This window comes from Triturus cristatus, chromosome 6, assembly GCF_964204655.1.
Source record: "Triturus cristatus chromosome 6, aTriCri1.1, whole genome shotgun sequence".
Taxonomy (NCBI): Eukaryota; Metazoa; Chordata; class Amphibia; order Caudata; family Salamandridae; genus Triturus; species Triturus cristatus.
Genome location: NC_140589.1, coordinates 1,931,183,546 through 1,931,209,463, shown reverse-complemented (window position 1 = coordinate 1,931,209,463; position 25,918 = coordinate 1,931,183,546). Strand labels below are relative to the sequence as shown.

The window sequence follows — 25,918 nt, the reverse complement described above, 5'->3', positions numbered from 1 at the left end:
GGCCAGCAACCGGTTAGGCGCGTCGAGTGGCAAAATGCAGAAGGGCCCCACGCAGATCGTGGAGATGCTGGAGGGCTCACCTTTGGTGCAGATGCTGCTCGGGTGTTGGGCTTCTCAGATCCCAAAGCACAACTTGGAGGGAGCCTCGGTTGTTGCGCTTGTCAGCTTGTCGTAGTCGTTCCAAGATGGCTGGCTCCACGTGTCTCGGTGCCTCCACGGGTCTCCTCTTTTCAGGGACTGTGGATCGGGCGGTGAGAGGTCTGGAGGTCCAGGTCTTGTCAGTCTCTGGGCTCGGGCTCCGGCGGGAGGCGGCGGCAAAGCAGACGTTGATTCGCTGGATGGTGCTTGCGTTAGCAAGGTGGTCACTCCCTGACCACAGGGGAGATTGGCTTCAGTCCTCTGTGCAGCAGAGCGTCGAAGTTCCCGTCTTCTTCTTAGTGTTAAGTTGATTCCAGGATGTCTGAAGTCTTAGGACACAGCTCCTACCTTTAAGCGGATTCTAGGGGCCGGACTACCTGCTAGGTCCCTCCCTATGGGTGGGACCAGGAAGGGGGGTGGTTACACCCCCAATCCTTTGTCCAGCTCGCCCCAGGCCCGGGACTGGTGTGCCCCAGGACCGGTTTGAACTGGCATATGCACCGAGGCTCCTTGTGAGCCACAGGCATGTCTGGTTTCTTTCAAGCCCTACCTGACCAATACACAAAATCCTGTCTGGGGTGGTGCACGCACCTCCCCTGGCAGGAAACCCTTTGTCCTCACCTCCCAAGCTGGAAGGACTCCCAGCAGCAGGAGGGAAGACTTGTGTCTGTGGTGGCAGCATCCATTTTGTGGAGCTGAGGCTATGTCTGATTTTACCCGGGTTTCAGGTACTGTACATGTCGTGTCCCTCTAGAAGGGTGGAATGCTAACCCCGTCGCCAGAATTGGCGAGGGGTTAGTATTCCAATTCGTATGACACCTTACTCGACATGTTTTGATAAAGCCAAACCAAAGATAGCATTTAACCGCGAGGTTCATAATGCACTTAAGAGTATATGGTATGACGATATCTGGAAACAGTAGAAGGAAGTTGTTCCGACCACTGCAGACAGGCTCAGCTCATGCCAGAGCACCATCTCACATGGAACCAAGCACTCTGCCTTCAGGATTGTTAAGGCCTGCCATAGGAGTGACTTATAGGTTACCAGTGTCCCATTTAAGGTTAGGTATAGGTATACTACACCTAAGTAAGAGGTGATTACACCAACTTACCCCAGCTGAGTGATCAGCCAGTTGTGTCAAATTGTTAGGCCAAGCCTGGGGTGGCATAATACATGCTTCAGCCCCTGGCAGGCCTTGGGTACACCAATGCCCTGGGTACCTAGTGTACACTGGTACAGGGGCTGACAGGGTGATCCAACCAATTGGGTATGTACCTAGGGTACATGGAGTCCATTTTAAAGAGAGAACAGCCAGGCTGAGATCCTGAATAGCAGGATCTCAGGCCAACTAAGTCGAAAAACCAGCTAGACACTAGGCAAAAATTTGGGGGTAACCATAGTCAGATATCCACCTTCCTACAGAGCACATATGCCCGGTGTTTACACTCGGGGCGGGGGCCAACAGTGCTTAACGGGAGTCTAGGGGAAAACCCCAAGACAGCACCAAACCAGCCCCAAGAAATACAAAAAACAAAATTACAATTATGAAACACACATGATCACGCAGAATCCCATCACCAAACCATGCACAGCGCTCCCACCCATCGCAAGTAGGACTTCACAAATATTTAGCATATGTGGTATTCATCTCCCCGGAAGTATACAGAAACCAAAACTTACTCGTTCTGTGCAGCAGAAAGCATATATTAGTTGCCAGACGGCCCAATGGCTCTTCAACCAGCAGCTTCTTTCCTCCGGGACTCTACAAAAGAAGAAAAAAAGAGTTACAGCTGGCTTGGCTAGCCCTTCCCATGGCACCTGTCCCACATCACTGACACCTCCCCCACTACGCCGCTTTAAAAACCACAGCACCCCCTTGTACCCCCTGGGCCCGCATGACCAGCTGGCCCCAAAAGAATGGCATCTGGACCTGCCGCACACCGGGCATGCGACGGGGAAAAACTTACCTGTGCTCTGCACCGGCTCTTGAACCAGCAGCTTCTTTCCTCCGGGACTCTACAAAAGAAGAAAAAAGAGTTACAGATGGCTTGGCTAGCCCTTCCCATGGCACCTGTCCTACATCACTGACACCTCCCCCACTACGCCGCTTTAAAAACCACAGAACCCCTTGTGCCCCCTGGGCCCGCATGACCAGCTGGCCCCAAAAGAATGGCACCTGGACCTGCCGCACACCGGGCACGCGTGCCCGGTGTGCAGAGGGCCCCCAACAAACTTTTTTTTTACAAAAATGCCCTGTGTACAGCAGGCCCCGGCAGAAATGTCACCTGAGGGCCCGCCGCACACTGGGCCCCCAACAAACTTTTTTTTTTCAAAAATGCCCCCGGGGGGCCCGCTGCGTGCCCTGTGTGCGGGGGGCCCCCAACAAACTTTTTTTTTAAATGGCAGCCCGGGCCCGCCGCGTGCCCTGTGTGCAGCGGGCCCTGGCAGAAATGTCACCCGAGGGCCTGCCGCACACTGGGCACGCGGCGGGCCCCCAACAACCTTTTTTTTTTCAAAAATGCCCCCGGGGGCATGCCACGTGCCCTGTGTGCGGCGGGCCCCCTCCAAACTTTTTTTTTACAAAAATGGCAGCTGGGGCCCGCCGCATGCCCTGTGTGCGCCGGGCCCCCAACAAACTTTTTTTTTAACAAAAAATAGCAGCCGGGGCCCGGCGCGTGCCCTGTGTGCGGCGGGCCGCCAACAAACTTTCTTTTTTTACAAAAAAGCCCCCCCCCCCCGAGGGCCCACCGCGTACCCTGTGTGCGGCGGGCCCCCAACAAACTTTTTTTTTAACAAAAAATAGCAGCCGGGGCCCGGCGCGTGCCCTGTGTGCGGCGGGCCGCCAACAAACTTTTCTTTTTCAAAAATGCCCCCCTGAGGGCCCGCCGCGTGCCCTGTGGGCAGCGGGCCCCGGCAGAAATGTCACCCGAGTGCCCGCCGCACACTGGGCACGCGGCGAGCCCCCAACAAACTTTTTTTTTCAAAAATGCCCCCGGGGGGCCCGCCGCGTGCCCTGTGTGCGGCGGGCCCCCAACAAACTTTTTTTTTTCAATAATGCCCCCCCGAGGGCCCGCCGCACACTGGGCACGCGGCTGGCCCCCAACAAACTTTTTTTTTTCAAAAATGCCCCCGGGGGTCAGCCGCGTGCCCTGTGTGCGGAGGGCCCCCAACAAACTTTTTTTTAAACAAGAAATGGCAGCCGGGGCCCGCCGCGTGCCCTGTGTGCGGCGGGCCGCCAACAAACTTTTCTTTTTCAAAAATGCCCCCCTGAGGGCCCGCCGCGTACCCTGTGGGCAGCGGGCCCCGGCAGAAATGTCACCCGAGTGCCCGCCGCACACTGGGCACGCGGCGAGCCCCCAACAAACTTTTTTTTTCAAAAATGCCCCGGGGGGCCCGCCGCGTGCCCTGTGTGCGGCGGGCCCCCAACAAACTTTTTTTTTTCAAAAATGCCCCCCCGAGGGCCCGCCGCACACTGGGCACGCGGCTGGCCCCCAACAAACTTTTTTTTTTCAAAAATGCCCCCGGGGGGCCAGCCGCGTGCCCTGTGTGCGGAGGGCCCCCAACAAACTTTTTTTTAAACAAGAAATGGCAGCCGGGGCCCGCCGCGTGCCCTGTGTGCGGCGGGCCCCGGCAGAAATGCCACCCGAAGGCCCGCCGCACACTGGGCACGCGGCAGGCCCCCAACAAATTTTTTTTTTCAAAAAATGCCCCCCAGGGCCCGCTGCGTGCCCTGTGTGTGGCGGGCCCTTGGCAGAAATGCCACCTGAGGGCCCGTCGCGCACTGGGCACGCGGCGGGCCCCCAACAATTCCAGCCAGCAGTACAGCAGCTTACCTGGGCCTCCCGCCGCACGACCGCACCAACGATCGACCAACGATGATGCTCCAGCCGCTCCAGACCAGCCAGGTGAGTCAGCAGCAGGAAAGAACAGCACAGCAGGGCAGGTGAGGAGTGTAGATAAACATCACCTCGCCTGCCTGCTGTGAGGACCCCCCTTCTATTGGCCCCGTGGCAAGAGCCACTGGGCCAATAGAAGGGTGGGTCTGGATGCCAGGATTTCGCGGGCACTTTTGTAAAAATCGCAGCATTTTTACAAAAGTGCCGATTTCGCGATTTTTTTGCAAATCGCGAAATCCTGGAGGGTCTGCTAAGTGCGCTGCCGTGTAGTCAAGATATAGATCAGACATTCCAAGGCCACCATCAAAGGTGGACTTACACACAGATTGAAAAGCAACCTTATGACATCCTCCAGCCAATACAAAGTGCATGAGCTTGGAGGTCAGGAAGAGGAACTACTTGCAAGGAATGAGATATGGATAGTTCCTCAGGACATAAAAATAGCACAAAAAGAGACACATCATCTTGAAGAGCGCAAAGCACCAAAAGGGATTAAGCGGTAGAGTGGCCCAGCGGTGTAGGTCCCAATCAAGAGTTTGTGCAAGTCCCTTAAAATGAAGTCCCCATGCTAGATCAGGGAGATGGGATATGTGAATCCCCAGATATTTGTAGGAATTGCGTTGGATGGAGATGTCTGGGCACCAAGACCGCCCCTTTACCTCCACAAGGGTGTACTTGCCCACATTAATCTGAAGGAATGACGCCTCGCCATATAGACAAAGGTTGTCCAGGCAAAGAGGTCCAGAGGCCTGAGGGTGTCCAAGGAATAGGAGAATGTTATCCGCATATAACGCGATACTGTCTTCAAACACAACTCCCCACCACCATCTCTGTACCCAGGCGTCGCACCGTATAAGACATACCGGAGGCTCTATCGAAAGGAAGGAAAGCGGGCAACCCTGGCACATACCCTGTCGGATGGGAAAGGGGGTTGATAAGATGCCATTCACCCAAACCTGGGCAGTCGAGTTACAGTAAAGAAGACGAATCGTCCAACAAAATGTATTTCCTAAGCCTGCCCGCAGGAGATCTGTGTCCAAAAAGTCCCAGGAGATCATGTCCAAGGCCTTAGAAAAAATCTATAAGCAAGAGGGCCAGCATGTCACCTAAGTCCTGCGTATGAGAAAGGGCCGCCTGCACGACCCCGCATAAAAACACATTTCTCTGGGTGAATGAGATAGGGAAGAGTCCGGGTTAGTTGAGTTGACAAAGCCCTGGAAAATATCTTAATATCAGAGTTACTGAGAGAGATGGGATGATAACACTGGTCCCTGGGGAGGCCTTCTTTAGGAAGAACCACAGTGGTGGCGCAGTACAGATCTGGGAGGAATATTATACTGCAGCAGTGTAGAAATTGAGCAGATGGGGGGGGCAGAGCATCTTAAAACTGCTTGCCCTACTCAATGGCGTAACCATCTAGGCCCGCAGTTTTCTCAGATTGTAAAGGCATCACGGCAGTCTCCTCTACGGTGAGGTCCTTATCTAATTCCCGGGACAAGAACTCAAGAATGGATGTTAGCGGAATATCAAAGAGAATGAGATGGTCTCTCTCCGGTGAAGACTGTGGGTGTCGGGCACACAAACCCTGGTAGAAATCTGCAAAAGCTCGAGCAATCTCAGGTAGATCCTCAAAGAGGTGACCAGATGAGCCCCAAATCGTAGGCACCACTCTGTCAGAGATGCCACGGGTCACCAACTAGTATAGCAACTTGCCAGATTTTTCACTCGCTTCATACAGCTTGGGCGAAAGCTAGGAGACGATGAATCTCCTCCGCCTCATGGTGGCGTAGGTCGGTCTCCAGATGAAGTATTTGGACCTCCAGCTCAGCTATTCGCGCCAGCCGCCGGGCCTCACAACGCCGCAAATAGCCCTTCAAGTGGCCCCTTAAGCAGGGCTTGCAGGATGCCCACAGTGTAACTGCAGAGGATACTGAGCTCACATAAAGTTGAAAGAAGGCCTTTAGTTCCTCCTCCACAAATTGGACGCAGTCAGGGGCCTGCAGTTACCAGATAATGAATCTCTAGGCAGGGTGAAGGGGGTGGTTGAGTACCCCATTCCATTAAGAGGGGTGCATGGTCAGAGATGCCACGTGGAAGAATAATTACCAATTGGACAGAGAGAAGGTCGGCGGCTGGTAGCCATAGCAGGTCAATTTGCGATTCCATATTGTGGGCCGCCGATTGGTATGTATAGGCTTGCGTCGCAGGTTGTCATGAGCGCCAAGCATCGCACAGCCCCATAGAAACTGCCCAGGAAAATAAACAGACCGAACGAGTCTGCCAGGCCTGATATGAAGCGGTGGAGGAATGAAGGTAGGGTTAAGGACCGCTTTAAAGTCCCCTCCAATCACTGTAGTCCCCACAGGGACGGTCAAGATAAAAGATCGTAACATCTGGAGAGTGGATTGCAACAGTGGTGGGGGAACATAGAAAATGAAGTTATAATGCTTGGCTGCCAGGTGACCCTCAATTCCCACATATCGCCCCTGGAGATCCTCATCGATCTTGGTGACCGTAAAAGTGAGGGATTTATGTAAGAATATAGCAACTCCCGGGAGCCCTTCACAAATCCAGAGTGAAAAACCCTGTCATACCCAGAGCATCCCAGAAAGGCCTATATCTCTTAACATAGTGCAGCACCTCAAAGCGGTTGATCTGGTTTAGGACACCGCTGGTGTTCCAGGAGAGGACCATCAAGTTAAGGACAGACATGGCAAGTGAGGAAAGGCTCTGTAGGTCCTGCCAAAGGCCATGAATATCTGTCTACTTTATGATCAATTTGTAAAAAAGGGTCTGCAGCTCCTGTCAAAGAGTCAGGGTCTACCAGGAGGCAGGTGGGGAGAGTGCTCTCTTAGAAGCATGGGCCCTCACACACCCTGAGGGGTGTCATGCTTCATCATTGGGTGGCTCCTCGTTGGGTCGGCACTGCAACGGGCCCGCAAGGACCCTCACACACCCCAAGGGGTGTCATGCTTCCTCATCGGGCGGCTCCTCATTGGGTCCGCACTGCAACGCCCAACGGGCCCCGCAAGGGCCCTTACACACCCTGAGGGGTGTCATGCTTCATCATCGGGTGGCTCCTCATTGGGTCGACACTGCAACGCTCAACGGGCCCCGCAAGGGCCCTCACACACCCTGAGGGGTGTCATGCTTCATCATCGGGTGGCTCCTCATTGAGTTGGCACTGCAACGCCCAACGGGCCCCACAAAGGCCCTCACACACCCTGAGGGGTGTCATGCTTCATCATCGGGCGGCTCCTCATTGGGTCGTCACTGCAATGCCCAACGGGCCCCACAAGAGGGCTCTCCACCGGAGTTCTTATTATTTTGCTGATGAGTGAGGTGTGGTGGTGGAGTGTGACTAGATTAAAAAAATGTGCAGCAAAAATAACTAAAGAACCACACTGCGGAACCCTTTGGCCTTCGGCAGCGGGTGGCGAAACACTCACCTGGACACCTGGTAACCTGTGGGGGACCTGCGAGGCGGACGCCCTCGCATGCTCACGACGCTGTTGGTGTTTGCTGGCTGCCACACGAAGGGAGCGCCGGACTACGGCTCCCAGGATCCTAGCGGGTACCGCCCCCTCACGCCAGCACTTCCGCCCGGAGGCGCTAAAACCAAACGGCTCCCTCGGTGGAGCGGGAGACACTGCAGAACACTTTGGCCTTCGGCAGCGGGCGGCGAAACACTCACCTGGACACCTGGCAACCTGTGGGGGACCTGCGAGGCGGACGCCCTCGCATGCTCACGACGCTGTTGGTGTTTGCTGGCTGCTACACGAAGGGAGCGCCGGTCTACGGCTCCCAGGATCCTAGCGGGTACCGCCCCCTCACGCCAGCACTTCCGCCCGGAGGCGCTAAAATCAAACGGCTTCCTCCGCGTCGCGGGACGCGCGCGGGCGGCGCCGGGCTAAGTCCGGGCAAAGGGCGGGCCCTCTGTGGCCCTCAGAGGACCGAGAGAGGCCGGGTCGGGCCACGTCATTAAGGTGTAAGGCATATACCCGCGAGCACCTGGATTGGGTGACCTGCTTATCCCCTGGATTACAGATATTGTTGTACTGGTTTTATTTTATTCATTTTGGCTACCTTGTATCACTGTATGTGTTGGTGATATTATATTGTGTTATTGTTTAATTTAAATTTTAGGAATTCCCAGGGTTTTGCTTACCATGGCTAAATCTACACTGGGAAGTAAATCCTCTACTGCCTCAACATTAGATAACTACTTAGTTAAAGTAGTTACAAAAATTAATAGCGATAGGCGCAAATCCCTAGGTCAGGGGTCCAATTCAACGACCACCTGCCCTTTATTAGATGATACATCCACCATATCTTCCCCTCCATTTCACGGCGTGAACAGTTCCAATGATAACCACGATTTGGTAACCCTGGGCGATCGAGTTCTTGTTGAACAAGAATTGCCAGAAGCTAATAGGGAACCAGTAAATGATGTAAATGAGGTCCCATCAGAGGAATCCCCGGACCTGACTATTCAGAGAGTTCTGAGATCCCGTAAACGCACTCAATTGAAACAGGGAGGTGCACGAAGCATCCACAAAAAAACAGGTTCTGCGTCTTTAATCGGGGTTACCTCGGAGGTAGCCTCTCCTAATAATCTAACAACTAAGATTGATCCTGACCAATTAGATCTTTTGGCAGGCTTTTTGGAGGCTAAAATTTTAAAAATAGTTGTACCCCTAGTAACCAAGATTGGCGAACTATCGGCAGAGATTGAAGGTTTACGTAATCTCGTGGCCCTTAGTAACAATTCTTCCGGGAAATCTTGTAGTGTAGCTGGGGGTTCATGTGGAACTGTTGATCCTCATAAGTCCCCAAAGGTAATTTCAAATTGTGCTGAATCCCTGGCCGTTGTACCCACGATCAACGTGAATAATACTTTACCACTAGATAGCTGTTCAAGGAGCAACCAGGTACCCAGGAGCATGCATACGGGTGGAGTGAAACCAGACTTACCCCCTGATTGCGCCCTTTTTGTTGTAGTGTTAACAAATGTACCCCCCCTGAAGGATGGTGCCCAAAAAATTAATTCAGAATCCCACGAATCTCTTAAAAATAAAACAGTTTCGTGGTTAAATAAACATTGTGGATTTCCAGTGCATTTAGCCCACCAGATATTAACAACTAGAAGAGTTTCATGGATAGGGCATTCTCGTAAGAACACAAAGGGGGATTGTGTTATAATAAACTTTAGCAATCCTTCCTTAGTCAATAACACCCTATTAAAAGCTACCTTGCTCCCTCATACCGATCAGGGTATTACCCTCCGATCACTGGGTTATTTTTATAGGCAACAGACAAATCTACCCATTAGTGATCCGTTGGAGGGCAGAGTACGTTACCCTGAAGGACAGTTTTTTCATGGTGTCGTCACTTCTAACCGTTTTCAAGTTTTGATTGATTTAGACTCTAATGATTGACTCCACCATGATTGGGTTACTCCTAGATCTACCAGGGAAGCTTCAATTTCAATATTGGAGGAGGACCAGGGATTAAGTGGAATTGAGTTAAGCACGAGGGTAGAGGGCACCTCAAATGCTATGACTGGAGTGAGGAATGTTAATGTTGAAAATGTGGATAGTATAGCTGTTGTTCCATTGCAGCCCCTAGGCACAAGTGTCCTTAGTTGGAATATAGCCGGCCTTAACAGCAAAGCGCATGATCCCATATGGAGGGACTGTTTATTAGGCCATGAAATTATTGGGCTACAAGAAACTTGGGACACTGAAAGTACCTTCTTGTTGGATGGGTTTTCTGCTTTTTGGTCACCTGCGGTGGTCTCTTGCAGGGGGAGGGCAAAAGGCGGACTTCTCACTCTCATTTCATTGACACTCGAGGGTAAATATAGTAAAGTGGAGTCAGGTTCGCCTCATTGCCTAGCAGTGGAAATTCAATCCAACTCTAATGGGAACTGGCTTATTGTTAATTTTTATAATTCGTTTACTAAGAGTACGCCAAATGAACATTTAGTCAGTCTATATGATTTTTTGCAAATGTATAATGAAAATAACAAGAATCCCTATTCGGTTATAGTGCTTGGTGATTTTAATGTTCATTGTTGTTTTAGCAACTGTTTTGTATGGGACAGCTTAGGTCCATCAAACCAAGGAAATACGCATTTCGAACATACACCACAGGGTATGTATCTAGATGAGCTTCTTGCTGGCAATGCCTTGGTTCACCCCGTTAATCATCCAAATGATATCCCAACCTATAAAGGAAGCGGCTTGGGCTCCACCATTGATTACATTTTTGTCAGCACAACCCTAGCAGATAATGTTAGTCGATACAAGGTAAATTGGTCTATTTACAGTGACCATAATTCCGTCCAGATAATCCTGACTGACGATCTTAGGAAAAGAGAATCTGACAATCCCACTGTCAGAACTCTGGACATAAGGCCAACTGACCAAACACGTCGCCTGAAATGGTGTCAAGTGGTACCAAAGGACTTTAATGAGAATTTGTTGGGAACGGTTGGGGATGAAATGCATATGTGTTTGCAAGATGGGATTTTTGGTGAAGCGGTCCTGACAGCTTATGGTAAAATTTGTTCTCAGGTAAACAGTGATCTTAAAAAAGCATGTAAGGCCAAACCTACGAACGGGGAGAAATGGTTTGATCATAGCTGCTCATCAGCCCAACGGAAGCTAATGAGAGCTCTGAAAGCTGTTCCACCAGACAGAGCAGAAATCGCTGTATTCAGGAAAGCCTATAAAAAGGCACAGAATAAGCGTAAAAATGAAATTAGGGAAGAGGCATGGAATGAACTTTTATCCATCGATGTTATCAAAAATAGTGCCAAATTTTGGTCTATCGTAAACAAGCCTTTTTTTAACGGTAAAAGTAATAACGAGCTTGACTGCGGTATCCAAGAAGATAAGTGGTTTAGCCATTTCAAACAGGTGTATGATGGAGATGGCCCTAGGGAGACGTCCTCACTTAACTTGGAGAATTATACCCTGTCCTTTACAGAACTAGAGGTCACAAATGCCATCATGCAAATGACAAGCAATAAGGCGCCGGGACCTGACGGAGTCCCGGCAGACCTTTTTAAATCAGATATAAAAACCTGGTCTAAAATTTTATTCAATGTCTTCGTAAACGCATGTCAACTGGGCCTACCGTCGACTTGGGCGAAATCTGTCATCATACCTATTTTTAAAAAGGGTGATAGAGGTGATCCGAGCTGTTACCGTCCAATCTCCCTAATAGATTCATCCGTGAAAGTACTGGGGAGGGTTGTCCTTGCCCAACTGACTGGTTGGCTAGAGGAAACAGGAACGCTCTCTAAGGTCCAGTACGGATTTAGAAAAGGGATGGGCACCATAGATCAATGTCTAAACTTACAACTATTAATTGGCAAATACACAGTGGCCAAGAAGGGAACCTTATTGGTAGCCTTTATGGACCTGTCATCGGCCTTTGACCGTGTAAATAGCTCAAAACTATGGTCCCTGCTCCTATCCCATGGAGTAGACAAAGACATCGTCTACTTCTTAGCTGATCTACATAGAGAGTTATCGGCTACAGTTCGGTATGATCAAATGGGCAATTGTACAAAAGATATACCCATATCAAATGGTGTTAGACGAGGGTGCATTTTGGCACCTCTCCTTTTTACACTTTACATAAATGAATTAGACAATGCCCTAATCGCCTCATGTAATGATATCCCTCGTGCAGGGAAATGTTTAATCCCTGCACTTTTATATGCCGATGACGCCGCCCTAGTCGCAAGAACGGGAGTGGGCCTTCAGTTACTGCTTGATTCATTTGCAGGTTTTATGAAGGCCCTGGATTTAACTGTCAATTTTGCTAAATCGCATGTTATGGTCATTGGTCAAAAATCCGCTAAGTCTAAAACCTTTAAATGTGGGGGTCACCAATTATCCAGGGTATCTTCATTTCCTTATCTGGGCGTTCTTTTTGACGACCAAGGTTCCTGGGTAACCCAAATAATAGCAAAAAAGATTGTTTTATCTAGAGCAACTGTGGGTGTTCTGGGTTTTGCCAGAAAGCTAGGCGCCAGACCAATGAGGGCCCTCATTCAAGTTTATAAAGCCAAGTGTCTCTCCTTGGCATTGTATGGAGCTGAGATATGGGGCATCAAAAATGTCAAAAGCATTCAGATTGTCGAGGATAGGTTCTTAAAAAACCTCCTTTCAGTCCCAATCTCAACTGCTAACTATAATGTCCATCAGGAACTCGGAATCGGTTTTTTAGAAGATAGCATTGCCCTGGCCCCATTATTGAAATGGATTAGCATTTGGCTTAACCCGGATCTACAGCTGAATCGTACAATTATGAAAGATTGTACATTGCTAGATTATGGGTCGCGTATACCCTGGCTGAAATATATTCAGAACCTGGCTATAAAGCTAGGTAGACCTGAATTATATCAGTCTCCAGAGGCCCTAGTAAAAGGTGACATTAAATGGTGCAAAGAAACATTTATGCACATATCTACCATGGATAGGGAAGGGAACGAGTTGGTTAAGGGCACCGTTAGGGCTCACCAGCTTTGTAAAACAACACCATCCATGGAACCATATTTAGGATTTGTCACAAATGTAAATCACCGTTTCCTTCTGACTAGATTCGGACTAAATCAATTACATCTCCTGTTTGGAGATAGGAAAGGTTGGAAAAGGGCTGTGGACCTTGGCCCTTGTTCCTGTGACAATTTTTCCCCACAGGATATGACACATTTTTTCTTCTTTTGTGAGCACTTTATTGATATAAGGAAACGCTTTTTACTCCCTATATTAAGAAACAAAGGCTTTGTTCAGGTGAGACCTGCTCTTCTTTACCTTCAGATGTTAAATGATGTTTGGGAAACTCTTAATATTGCGAATTTTTTATCCGTTGTAATTCGCTCCTTGAGGAAATGAACTGTATCCTTTTTAATGTTTTAAATTGGACACGTTGCTCTGTTTTATTAATTTGTGTCAATGTGTTTTTTAGCTGTAATGATCATTTAAAATGAAATCTGTATTTTTAAGCCTATTTATTGTAGTATGCTTTTATGGTTTTGCACTTAAACCGAATAAAGACTTTTGACTGACTGACTAACTAAAGAATCCAAAACACAATGTAATCACTGGGTTCCTTTGTTATGGTTAAAAACGTCGAGTCAGGTGAGAGATGCATACAAGGTCCTCTCCAACACTAGGTTGTGTTTATGAGGAAATAGAGGGTCAACATGTTTCATGCCTGTTACTGTCTAAAAGATCATGGCATTTCATCAGGACCAAGAATCCTTACTTACTTGTTTGGGGATGGTAAACCAGGTCATGTAGATAAAACCAAACCCTAAATAAATCACACAGATATATAGTATACCTTCTGGGGGAAGACATAGAGAGGGAAGAGGTAATGAAGGAACAGAATGTTAAAATACAATATCATCATGCTATGCCATTTGCAAACAGAGGCATGCAGGACGCTATCCCGATCAATGCAGATGTGGGACATAAACCACAGTAATTAACAAGCATTGGCCTAGCCAATAGGTCTTGCCTTTGGGGCCTTATAAGTGTTTAGCCAGAGATATTTGCAATGTTTTTAAGGTATGTGTAGAGCAATGTAGCTGCTGTGTTTAGCACATGGTATACACACCGGTAATAATCCGGAAGTAAAAGCCTAGTGTACCATGGTATAGACCGGGAATGCTCCGGAACTGGAAGCGTAGTGTGCTATGGTAAATACACCGGTAATGCTCCAGAAGTGGAGCATTTTCAGTAATCGGAAGTGGAAGCGTAGTGTGCTATAGTATGCACACCGATAACGCTTTGGAAGCATAGTGTGACATGGTAAACACACCGGTAATACTCCGGAAGAAAAAGCCTAGTGTACCATGGTATACACCGGTAATGCTCCGGAAGTGGAAGCGTAGTTTACCATGGTATACACACCAGTAAAGCTCCGGAAGTGGAAGCATAGTTTACCATGGTATACACACCGGTAATGCTCCGGAAGTGGAAGCAGAGTGTGCCATGGTATACACATGGGTAATGGTCTAGAAGTAAATGCCTAGTGTGCCATGGTATACACACCGGTAATGCTCCAGAAGTGGAAGCTTAGTGTCCATGGTATACACTCCGGTAATGCTTCGGAAGTGGAAGCGCAGTGTGCCATGGTATAGACAGCGGTAATACTCAGGAAGTAAAAGCCTATTGTACCATGGTATACACCGGTAATGCTCCGGAATTGGAAGCAAAGTGTCCATGGTATACACACCATTAATGCTCCGGAACTGGAAGCCTAGTGGGCCATGGTAAACACACCGGTAATGCTCCGGAAGTGAGGCATTTTTAGTAGTCGGAAGTGGAAACGTAGTGTGCTACGGTAAACACACCGGTAATGCACCAAAACCAAACGCCTAGTGTACCATGGTATACACCGGTAATGCTCTGGAATAGGAAGCATAATGTGCCATGGTAAACACACCAGTAATACTCTGGAAGTAAAAGCCTAGTGTGCAATGGTAAACACCGGTAATGCTCCGGAAGTGGAAGCGTAGTGTGCCATGGTAAACAAACCAGTAATGCTCCAAAACTTGAAGCGTAGTGTGCCATGGTATACACACCGGTAATGCTCCAGAAGTGCAAGCATAGTGTGCCATGCTATACACACCGGTAATACTCCAGATGTAAAAGCATAGTGTCCATGGTATACACACCGATAAAGCTCCGGAAGTGGAAGCGTAGTATGCCATGGAATACATACCGGTAATGCTCCGGAAGTGGAAGCGTTGTGTGCTATGGTAAACACACCGGTAATGCTCCAAAAGTAGAAGCGTAGTATGCTATGGTATACACACCTGTAATACTCTGGAACTAAACGCCTATTGTACCATGGTATACACCGGTAATGCTCCGGAATAGGAAGCATAGTGTGCCATGGTAAACCCACCGGTAATACCCCGGAAGTAAAAGCCTAGTGTACCATGGTATACAACGGTAATGCTACGGAAGTGGAAGCATAGTGTGCCATGGTAAACACACCGGTAATGCTCCAAAAGTTGAAGCGTAGTCTGCCATGGTATACACACCAGTAATGCTCCAGAAGTGGAGGTGTAGTGTGTCATGGTATACACTGGTAATGCTCCGGAACTGGAAGCATGGTGCCATGGTATACACGGCGGTAATACTCAGGAAGTAAAAGCCTATTGTACCATGGTATACACCGGTAATGCTCAGGAATTGGAAGCAAAGTGTCCATGGTATACACACCGGTAATGCTCCGGAACTGGAAGCCTAGTGGGCCATGGTAAACACACCGGTAATGCTCCGGAAGTGAGGCATTTTTAGTAATCGGAAGTGGAAGCGTAGTGTGCTATGGTAAACACACCGGTAATGCACCAAAACCAAAAGCCTAGTGTACCATGGTATACACCGGTAATGCTCCGGAATAGGAAGCATAGTGTGCCATGGTAAACACACCGGTAATACTCCGGAAGTAAAAGCCCAATGTGCCATGGTATACACCGGTAATGCTCTGGAAGTGGAAGCATAGTGTGCCATGGTAAACAAACTAGTAATGCTCCAAAAGTTGAAGCGTGGTGTGCCATGGTATACACACCAGTTATGCTCCAGAAGTGGAAGTATAGTGTGCCATGGTATACACACCGGTAATACTCCAGAAGTAAAAGCATAGTGTCCATGGTATACACACCGGTAATGCTCCGGAAGTGGAAGCGTAGTATGCCATGGAATACACACCGGTAATGCTCCGAAAGTGGAAGCGTTGTGTGCTATGGTAAACACACTGGTAATGCTCCAAAAGTAGAAGCGGAGTATGGCATGGTATATGCACTGGTAATACTCTGGAACTAAAAGCCTATTGTACCATGGTATACACCGGTAATGCTCCGAAATAGGAAGCATAGTGTGCCATGGTAAACACACCGGTAATACCCCGGAGGTAAAAGCCTAGTGTACCATGGTATACACTGGTAATGCTACGGAAGTGGAAGCATAGTGTGCCATGGTAAACACACCGGTAATGCTCCAGAAGTGGAAGTGTAGTGTGTCATGGTATACACTGGTAATGCTTCGGAATTGGAAGCATAGTGTCCATGGTATACACACCGGTAATGCTCAGGAAATGGAAGGTTAGTGCGCCATGGTAAACACACCGGTAATGCTGTGGAAGTGGAGCATTTCCAGTCATCAGAAGTGGAAGCGTAGTGTGCTATGGTATGCACACCGGTAATGCTTCAGAAGCATAGTGTGCCATGGTATACACACTGGTAATACTCAGGAAGTAAAAGTCTATTGTACCATGGTATACACCGGTAATGCTCCGGAATTGGAAGCATAGTGCACATGGTATACACATCGGTAATGCTCCGGAAGTGCAAGCGTGGTGTGCCATGGTATACACACCGGTAATGCTCTGCCGTGGAAGCATAGTGTCCATGGTATACACACCGGTAATGCTCCAAAAGTAGAAGCGTAGTGTGCCATGGTATACACACCAGTAATACTCCGGAAGTAAAACCCTAGTGTACCATGGTATACACCGGTAATGCTCCGGAATTGGAAGCATAGTGTCCATGGTATACACACCGGTAATGCTCTGGAAGTGGAAGCGTAGTGTGCCATGGTATACATACCGGTAATGCTCTGGAAGTGGAAGCATATTGTGCCATGGTATACACACGTGAAATGCTCCGGAAGTGTAAGCGTAGTGTCCCTGGTATACACACCGGTAATGCTCCTGAAGTGGAAACGTAGTGTGACATGGTGTACACATCGGTAATACTTAGGAAGTAAAAGCCTATTGTACCATGGTATGAACCTTTAATGCTCCAGAATTGGAAGCAGAGTGTACATGGTATACACACTGGTAATGCTCCGGAACTGGAAACATAGTGTGCTATGGTAAACACACCGGTAATGCTCCGGAACTGGAAGCATAGTGTGGTATGGTAAACACACCGGTAACGCCCCAAAAGTAGAAGCGTAGTGTGCCATGGTACATACACGGGTAATGCTCCAGAAGTGGAAGCGTAGTGTGCCATGGTGAACATACCAGTAATACTCCGAAAGTAAAAGCCTAGTGTACCATGGTATACGCCGGTAATGTTCCGGAATAGGAAGCATAGTGTCCCATGGTAAACACACCGGTAATACTCCGGAAGTAAAAGCCTAGTGTGCCATGGTATAAACCGGTAATGCTCCGGAAGGGGAAGCGTAGTGTGTGCCATGGTAAACACACCCGTAATGACAAAGGTGCCTACAGCATTGAGGGGAGAGAAGCTGCCAGAGGATGTAATTACATCTTTTTTAAACTTGTGCCTTGTGAAAAATTACATCCAGGATGCTCAGTGTTGTATTAAAAAAGTGCTGTTATAGATTTTCTGCAAACTATTAAGTTTTATTTAAGTAACCTGATCCTGGAATGCAGCGCCAAGATAGCCCCACATTTGTTTATGGAACTAAAAACCAGCGCGGTCGCGAAAGTCAAACGTCCGCTCGCTCCCGAGAACCATAAGCCATGGGAGTGAACGTTTACAGAAAAGGCGGGACATACCCCCGCCTTTGGTCATTTGCGTGCTTTCATTTTTGAAAGCCACACGCAATGGCCAATAAAATGTGTGGGTGTAAACAAATTCACACGGAGAAGTCTGTAGGAAGTTGGGAGTGCTTACAAGAAGCCTCCCCATAGAGAAGCGCATGCGCGCTGCGCTAGTCTAGACTTAAAAACCACAAAGTAAGCCAATAATACAAGCATGCAGGTCATTATCGCCATTAATGCTTCATAGCTGTGGAAAAGTCCACCTCAGTAATTAAAAACACTATGTCGGCCAGTCACACATATCACACAACACGTACCGTATGCCCAGTGATAGAGCGAAGATCAGATGAAGGAAGCTGCCTGATGGTCCCATGGACGGGACTTACCAAATCACGGCATACCGAAGGTCATAATGAGAAAGTCAAATAAAAGGCGGCAAATTTTGCAAAGCTCCTGCCAATGTTGGAGCTTAGGTTAGCAGGCCGGTTGCAGCGTTATCATTGTCGGAGGAAAAACAGTTTACTTGCAGTTGGCGGTGATCACGTCTAGCGGCCGACCTACCCCTTATTCCGCCAATTCAGGAGTGATTCTCTCAGGGCATGCACGTTTTTTAACCTTTTCGGTGCTCATGACGGAACGGTTCCGTCATGAGCGTCGGTTGAGCTGTGCTCATGACGGAACCGTTCCGTCATGACCACGCCCGCGCAAGAAACGGTCAGCGCTGAGCGGGAATCGGCGCCGCATGGAAGAGGTTAAGGGACTTCTGGTCCAAGGAGACCAGAAGATAGAGTGGGGGATACAAATTGCTGAGTTTCATTTTGGGCACCATCTTAGGTGAAGAGAGACACCCAGCGAGTCATCAGTGACAGAATAGACTTACTGTAATGGTTAACGTAGTTAATATGCAGTGTTTAGTATTGTGGAAACTAGCTGAAATGGCTGTTAGCATCAGCTGAAGCCATTTTGTTTTTGGCAGCCATTTTAGTTAGCCATGTGCTCGCCATGTGCTTCTCCCTCTTCACTATTGCCTGCCCGTGTATTCTGCTTAAGTCATCAGTTACAGTTAACTTCTTCAGCAATGAGCCAGAGCCTTGCACATGCTCAGAAAGACCTGTAGCTGCCAGAATGCACCTGCTCTTAGTGTATAACGGGCAGGCTGTTTTTACTGATGTAAGGAGAAATGTCTCCCCTCCCACTTTGTTGAGCAAGCAATATTTGTATGCCCATATTAGTCAATAATTATTCTTGTATATGCCACCCCTTGGTCTCATGCTGACTATGCAACAAATGTATATATAAGGTCCCTGGTCTCTGTACTCCTTAGACTGCCTCCTACAGTGGCCTGAGGGTACCGTATTGACGCAGTCTCCCTCATGTGAGGTTAATAAAATTGTTATTTTGATATTCCAGCTTCCGTGTCAATCTCTTCTTTGTTGGTTTAAGGACCAGGTGCATCAGTGAATCCCTAAAAAGGCTTTTTTATTCTACAGTATGCTTCCTGAAAGGTTGATTTACCGGCTGGGGAACCCCCCGGAGAAGGTCTTTTGAATCATGTTGTGAGAACATGGTCTGAGATATTCCAGGATGGGATGAACTTGGACCCATTGGCATTTGATTAAAAGGCAAGGAGACAGGATTTCTGATAACGTGAAGAAAACATGGCCCGAGTAGTTCACCGTTGGGTGGGATGGACTTAAACCCACCAGCATTTGATAAAAGGCATGGATACCGTGAATCCCCCAGCATACAATTCCAAAGTGTGGATGTATAATGGGGGTTATCCCTGCGAATAATTGTGCTATTGAGATTGACAAGCCTACAGAATGCATTCTGCAACACTTGGCAAGGTGTGATTGTAGGAGAGTAGGGTCTGCTATCCTATGGTCACCCCAAATTTTTGGTTTTTGCTTCACTGGTTTTTGACATATTAAGGCTGTGGGCCTGCTAATCAGACCCCCAGCCTGCTGTTCTCTCTAACTAAATTGACACTGTGCACCCTAGGTGCATAACCAATTGGAATTGGATCACCCTGTGAGCCCCTGTACCAGTGTACACTAGGTACCCAGGGCATTGGTGTACCTAAGGCCTACCAGGGGCTGAAGCATGTATTGTGCCACCCCTGGCCTGGCCTAGCAATTTGACACAACTGGCTGATCACTCAGCTGGGGTAAGTTGGTGTAACCACCTCTTACTTAGGTGTAGTATACCTATACCTAACCTTAAATGGGACACATGTTAACCTATAAGTCACTCCTATGGCAGGCCTTGACAATCCTGGAGGCAGAGTGCTTGGTTCCATGTGAGATGGTGCTCTGGCATGAGCTGAGCCTGTCTGCAGTGGTCGGAACAACTTCCTTCTACCGTTTCCAGATATCGCCATACCATATACTCTTAAGTGCATTATGAACCTCGCGGTTAAATGCTATCTTTGGTTTGGCTTTATCAAAACATGTCGAGTAAGGTGTCATACGAATTGGAATACTAACCCCTCGCCAATTCTGGCGACGGGGTTAGCATTCCACCCTTCTACAGGGACACGACATGTACAGTACCTGAAACCCGGGTAAAATCAGACATAGCCTCAGCTCCACAAAATGGATGCTGCCACCACAGACACAAGTCTGCCCTCCTGCTGCTGGGAGTCCTTCCAGCTTGGGAGACGTGGACAAAGGGTTTCCTGCCAGGGGAGGTGCGAGCACCACCCCAGACAGGATTTTGTGTATTGGTCAGGTAGGGCTTGAAAGAAACCAGACATGCCTGAGGCTCACAAGGAGCCTCGGTGCATATGCCAGTTCAAACCGGTCCTGGGGCACACCAGCCCCGGACCTGGGGCGAGCTGGACAAATGATTGGGGGTGTAATCACCCCCCTTCCTGGTCCCACCCTTAGGGAGGGACCAAGCAGGTAGTCCGGCCCCTAGAATCTGCTTAAAGGTAGGAGCTGTGTCCTAAGACTTCAGACATCCTGGAATCAACTTAACCACAAGAAGAAGACGGGAACTTCGACGCTCTGCTGCACAGAGGACAGAAGGAAATCTCCCCTATGGTCAGGGAGTGACCATCGTGCTAACGCAAGCACCAACCAGCTATTCGACGTCTGCTTTGCCGCCACCTCCCGCCGGAGCCCGAGCCCAGAGCCCGACAAGACCTGGACCTCCAGACCTCTCGCAGCCCGATCCACAGTCCCTACAAAGAAGGAACCCGTGGAGGCACCGAGACACGTGGAGCCAGCCATCTTGGAAGACCGACGACAAGCTGCAAGCGCGACAACAGAGGCTCCCTCCAAGTTGTGCTTTGGGTCCTGAGAAGCCCAACACCCGAGCGGCATCTGCACCAAAGGTGAGCCCTCCAGCATCTCCACAATCTGCGTGGGGCCCCTCTGCACTTTGCATCTCGACGCGCCTGCCCGGTCCCTGGCCCGTTGGCTAGTGGCCATTTTGGCGACCTAACTTGAAATCAACGACGCTGGTCTGGTTGCTCCAGACTGGCCCCAGCTGCTCTCTAAAAGAGCAGCCCCTCTGACCTTGCTGGTCAGAACAATCAGCTTTCTTGACTTTCCACGACTCCTGCCTTTGCCAAGGCTTGTTTGCTTCTTTCGAGTCGCCGACACCGCCGACAGCGAGAGCCTGCGTGGGACAGCTCGTGACTCGACTCCTGGACGTCGTCGACCTTCAGGGACCACGTGGCTGCGGAGACAAGCTACACCTCTTCACCTGTTGGCACCCGACATCGCCTGGTACCTATCTGGTGCCACGCCGGTCACTGGCTAGTGACTGTGAACACTGTCCCCTCTGCTTTCAGGTCTTCTACAACTCCGATCCACTCTTGGATCCAACGCATCTCTTCTGGACCGACCGCCTGCAGCATCTTTGTCATCAGGCTCCATTGAATCGATAGAAGAAACCCGACGCACTTCGAGACCTATGCACCCGCTTCCTGTGGGTGAGGTAAAGCTGGCACTCCGGTGCCCAAGTGTAGAGAAACACCTCTAGTGTCTGTGTTTTGAATCTCAAATTCGTAGTCCATCCAGAAGACCCTTTCTGCAGTAACTTTTAAACTTTTACGCACCCATTGAAAACCTATGGGAGCCCACGTGTAACTTTCCTCACTGCACACGCGACCCGTGGACCTCTTGGTCACTAACTGAAGTTAGCTCCTTGTAGGCCCAGCGATTCTAGAGGCCCTAGGCCTTTTCCCTTTCCTGTTCGTGGTACTTATACCACTATTTTAGTATATGGTTTGAGTGGCCACCAGGGCCCATTCATATAAAGGGCAACTTCTGTATATTATAACGTTGTCTTGTTTAACGATTTGTGCTCCTGTGCTCATAAAGAGTCTAGGGGATACTTTGAGTAATAAATACATATATATTTTGAATATATATCTGTGTGGTGTCCTTTCATTGGTATAAAGGGGGGTTATATTTGGTAAAACAGCCTGCTTAACACGCTTTAACGAGTTTAGCCTCAAAGACTGCTTAGCCTACGCTACCACTAGGGCAGCTAGTCTGAAAAGGTTGACTTACAACCACACCATAAGGGTTGCTTGGCATGGTACAAGGTGGTCACTATAACTAGTGAACATCATATACCAGGCCAACTTCTCACATTGGTGAGCAGCGGTTGGATTTGAGCTTGCTGTGTTTTACCATTGTAATCTCTTGGTTACCAATTGAAAGATCACATAGGTACCTGTAGGTACATATAAAACAAGATAGATATACTTAAGTTCTACTGAACTTAGTTGTTGTAGAGCAAAGGGAGTAGCACACCCTGACTACAACTACTAGATAGGTTTAGTAGGAAAACCCAAGTGTAGGTAGATTGCAACACATCCACCCACACTTAAGAGCAATGGCTGGGGCAGAGGGGTCCAATGTACCCATCTCTGTTGAGAGTGACCCCCAGAGGGCACCATCCATCTTTGCTACCCTAAACCAAAATGAGCTCAGGCAGTTGGCAAATATCAGGAGCCTTAAACAGCCCAAGAACCCTACCTCTGCTGAACTCAGGGAGCTTTTACAAGCTGATGAAGATCAGAAAGCTCTCAAGAAAGCCTCCCAGTTAGGCCCCTTAGGGACTGGAACAGGAGGCCCCCCTTCTGAAGATGCTACTGAGGAACCCCTTTCCAATAGTCACCCCTTAGATGAGATTCATACTACAGAGGATGAAAGTGATAAGGGTACTGATACAGAAGGTAGTGAGGATAAAGGGAGAACTAGCCCAGTGCAAAGTGTTATACGTGGCCCAGCTAAACTAAGGCTATTGGGGACTGACAATGGGATCATCCCATTGGATCTCCCCAGTGAACTTAACCAAGGGCTTGGGAGGCAAAGGAATCACTCAGGTGAATCTAATGCTTCTCATGCCTCTAGAGGCTCTCAAGGTCACTCCAGAAGGAGGATGACCACCCCTCAGAGGAGGGAGCATGAGGTCAGAATGCAGGAAGCTCAGCTGAGAATCAGGAGACAGGAGCTAGAAGTAGCTCTGATGGAAGAGAAACTGAGTAGGCTAGGCAACCTAGAGAGACTGGGTCTATACCCACTGGTGGCAGCATTGTCCCTAAGGACAAAGATAGGGTCTTTGACAATAGGAACCTGTCCAAGGTTGTGCCCCCCTACAAAAGTGGGGATGATATCCACAAGTGGATGACTGCTCTTGAGAGAGCCTGCAAAGTGTAGCAGGTTCCTGAAGACCAGTGGGCAGCAATCTTATGGCTCTCCTTTGAAGGAAGAGGCAGAGATAGACTCCTCACTGTTAGGGAGGAGGATGTCAGAAACTACAGAGCCCTGAAGAGTGTCCTAGTTGATGGGTTAGGCTTAACCACTGAACAGTACAGGTTAATGTTCAGAGACACCCAGAAGACAAAGACTCAGGACTGGTCTGAATACATTGAATGTGCCACTAAGGCTTTGGAGGGTTGGTTGCTGGGAAGTAAGGTATCTAATTATACATGATTGTACAATTTGATGATGAGAGAACAGATTTTAAATAACTGTCAGAACCAGCAACTGCATCAACACTTGGTTGACTCAGATCTGACCTCTCCCCAAGAATTGGGAAAGAAGGCAGACAAATGGGTCAGAACCAGGGTTAAGCAAAAGAACCAGAACCAGGGCCAAGGGGGTGATCAGAAGAAAACAGACCAAAAGGGTGGAGATCAGAAATCTAAAGACCAGAAGTCTTCAACAGGGCCCCAAACTAGCACTAACGAGGGTGGGTCCCAACCTAAAGGGAAGAAGAAAGAAGGTCCAAAGAAACCCTGGTGCAAATCTTGCAAGAATACAACTCACTGGACTAGTGATTGTAAGAAGGGTGGAGCCCCCAACACTGTTGCCCCTAAGGCACCTGCTCCCAGTACTACTGTTAGCAGTGTTGGTCCCCAGACAAAGGGTGTAGTGGGAATCACTATGGGAACTGAAGGAGATTCTGACTTGGACAGAACCCTGACACAGGCAGTCTTGATCTGTGATGGGGACATGGATTTGTCCCTGACTGTGAGCCCCAGTAACCTGGGCAAGTACAGACAGACTTCTTTAATAAATGAAAAAGTGGCTCAAGCCTACAGGGACACATGTGCCCGTGTCACTATGGTGACACCAGGCTTTGTGGATCCTGGACAGTACATACCAGGTGAGAATTACCTGGTGACCAATGCCAGCAATGCCACTACTTCACACAGTGTGGCAGTTGTTAACTTCTCATGGGGAGGGGTAACTGGCCTCAAAAGGGTTGTGGTTAGTGCAGACCTCCCAGTAGAATGGTTGTTGGGCAATGACCTAGAGAGTTCTCTATGGTCAGAAGTGGAGTACAGGACACATGCAGAGATGTTAGGTATATCACCACATGTCATTGCTGTGACCAGGTCACAGGCCAAAAAGTGCCTTACTGAACCACAGGTCTTGGATCCTGGAACAATGGACCAAGCACCTACCAAGAAGAAGAACAGGAGGGTTAAGGCTGTGCCTTACCCCTGCCTCCAAGTGATGATCAGCCTTCCCAGGAAGATGATCTAGAGAACCCTGAAGGAACTGTCCCTGAAGAGCTTGAACCTGATCAGGTTGAGTTTCTGGGGACAGGGGGACCTTCCAGGGCTGACTTGGGACAGGCTCGGTTATCCTGTCCATCTCTTGAACCCCTCAGACAGCTGGCTGCTGCTGAGGCTGCTGGGAATGCTCAAGGTACCCATAAAGTGTATTGGGATGATGGGCTCCTTTATTCAGAGGCTAGAGACCCAAAACCTGGTGCAATCAGGAGGTTGGTTATGCCTCTGCAATTTAGGGGCTTCCTTCTTACCTTGGCCCATGATATTCCTCTAGCAGGACACTTAGGCCAGAACAAGACTTGGGACAGGCTTGTCCCTTACTTTCACTGGCCTCACATGAATGAAGATACCAAGGAGTTTTGTCGCTCCTGTCTAACCTGCCAAGCCAGTGGCAAATCAGGTGGCACAACAAAGGCCCCCCTAATACCACTACCTGTGGTGGGGGTCCCCTTTGAAAGAGTGGGAATAGATATAGTGGGTCCCATGGATCCTCCCACTGCATCTGGGCACAGATTTATACTGGTGGTAGTGGATAATGCCACCAGGTATCCAGAGGCAATTCCCCTTAGGACCACTACAGCTCCTGTTGTGGCCAGGGCCCTGCTGGGAGTATTCTCCAGAGTGGGGTTTCCTAAGGAGGTGGTTTCTGACAGAGGTACCAACTTCATGTCAGGATACTTGACAGCTATGTGGAAGGAATGTGGTGTCAACTACAAGTTCACCACTCCTTATCACCCACAATGCAATGGGCTTTTTGAGAGATTCAACAAGACCCTAAAGGGTATGATCAAAGGATTACCTGAAAAGCTCAGGTGAAGATGGGACATCCTTCTACCCTGCCTTCTGTTTGCTTACAGAGAGGTCCCACAAAAAGGAGTTGGCTACAGCCCCTTTGAATTGTTGTTTGGGCACCCTGTAAGAGGCCCACTGTGTTTAGTGAAGGAAGGATGGGAGTTACCTCTCAAAAAGCCTAAACAAGACATAGTGGACTATGTACTTGGTCTCCGCTCCAGGATGGCTGAGCATATGGAGAAGGCATCCAAAAACCTTGAGGCAAGCCAGGCCTTACAGAAAGCTTGGCATGACCAAAAGGCTGTCTTGGTTGAGTTTCAGCCAGGACAGAAGGTATGGGTGTTGGAGCCAGTGGCCCCAGCAGCACTCCAAGACAAATGGTCTGGACCCCATACAATCCTGGAAAAGAAGGGAGAGGTTACCTACTTGGTGGACCTAGGAACTCCCAGGAGTCCCCACAGGGTACTCCATGTTAACAGGTTAAAAGCATATGTTGACAGGGCA

At 48.9% G+C, this 25,918-nt stretch overlaps 2 protein-coding genes across 15 annotated transcripts in view; both read right to left on the bottom strand.

Moving 5' to 3' along the window:
• LOC146822518 (uncharacterized) overlaps positions 1 to 25,918 on the bottom strand; it is a 266,233-nt gene that overhangs the window by 44,843 nt on the left and 195,472 nt on the right. The window lies entirely within an intron of this gene.
• Positions 1 to 25,918, bottom strand: part of LOC146822519 (uncharacterized) — a 237,470-nt gene that overhangs the window by 102,540 nt on the left and 109,012 nt on the right. For 12 of the 14 annotated variants that reach the window (XR_014963323.1, XM_085613642.1, XM_085613649.1 and 9 more), the window contains 2 exons: positions 2,107 to 2,155; positions 1,820 to 1,901 (listed from right to left, as the gene is read on the bottom strand). Coding sequence is in view for 8 of the 14 variants with exons in the window: in XM_085613642.1 (XP_085469768.1) it covers positions 1,820 to 1,901; positions 2,107 to 2,155 (131 nt within the window). In the remaining 6 variants the exon portion in view is untranslated. The remainder of the gene's footprint in view (positions 1 to 1,819; positions 1,902 to 2,106; positions 2,156 to 25,918) is intronic. The other 2 variants (XM_085613645.1, XM_085613644.1) reach the window with 1 other exon arrangement.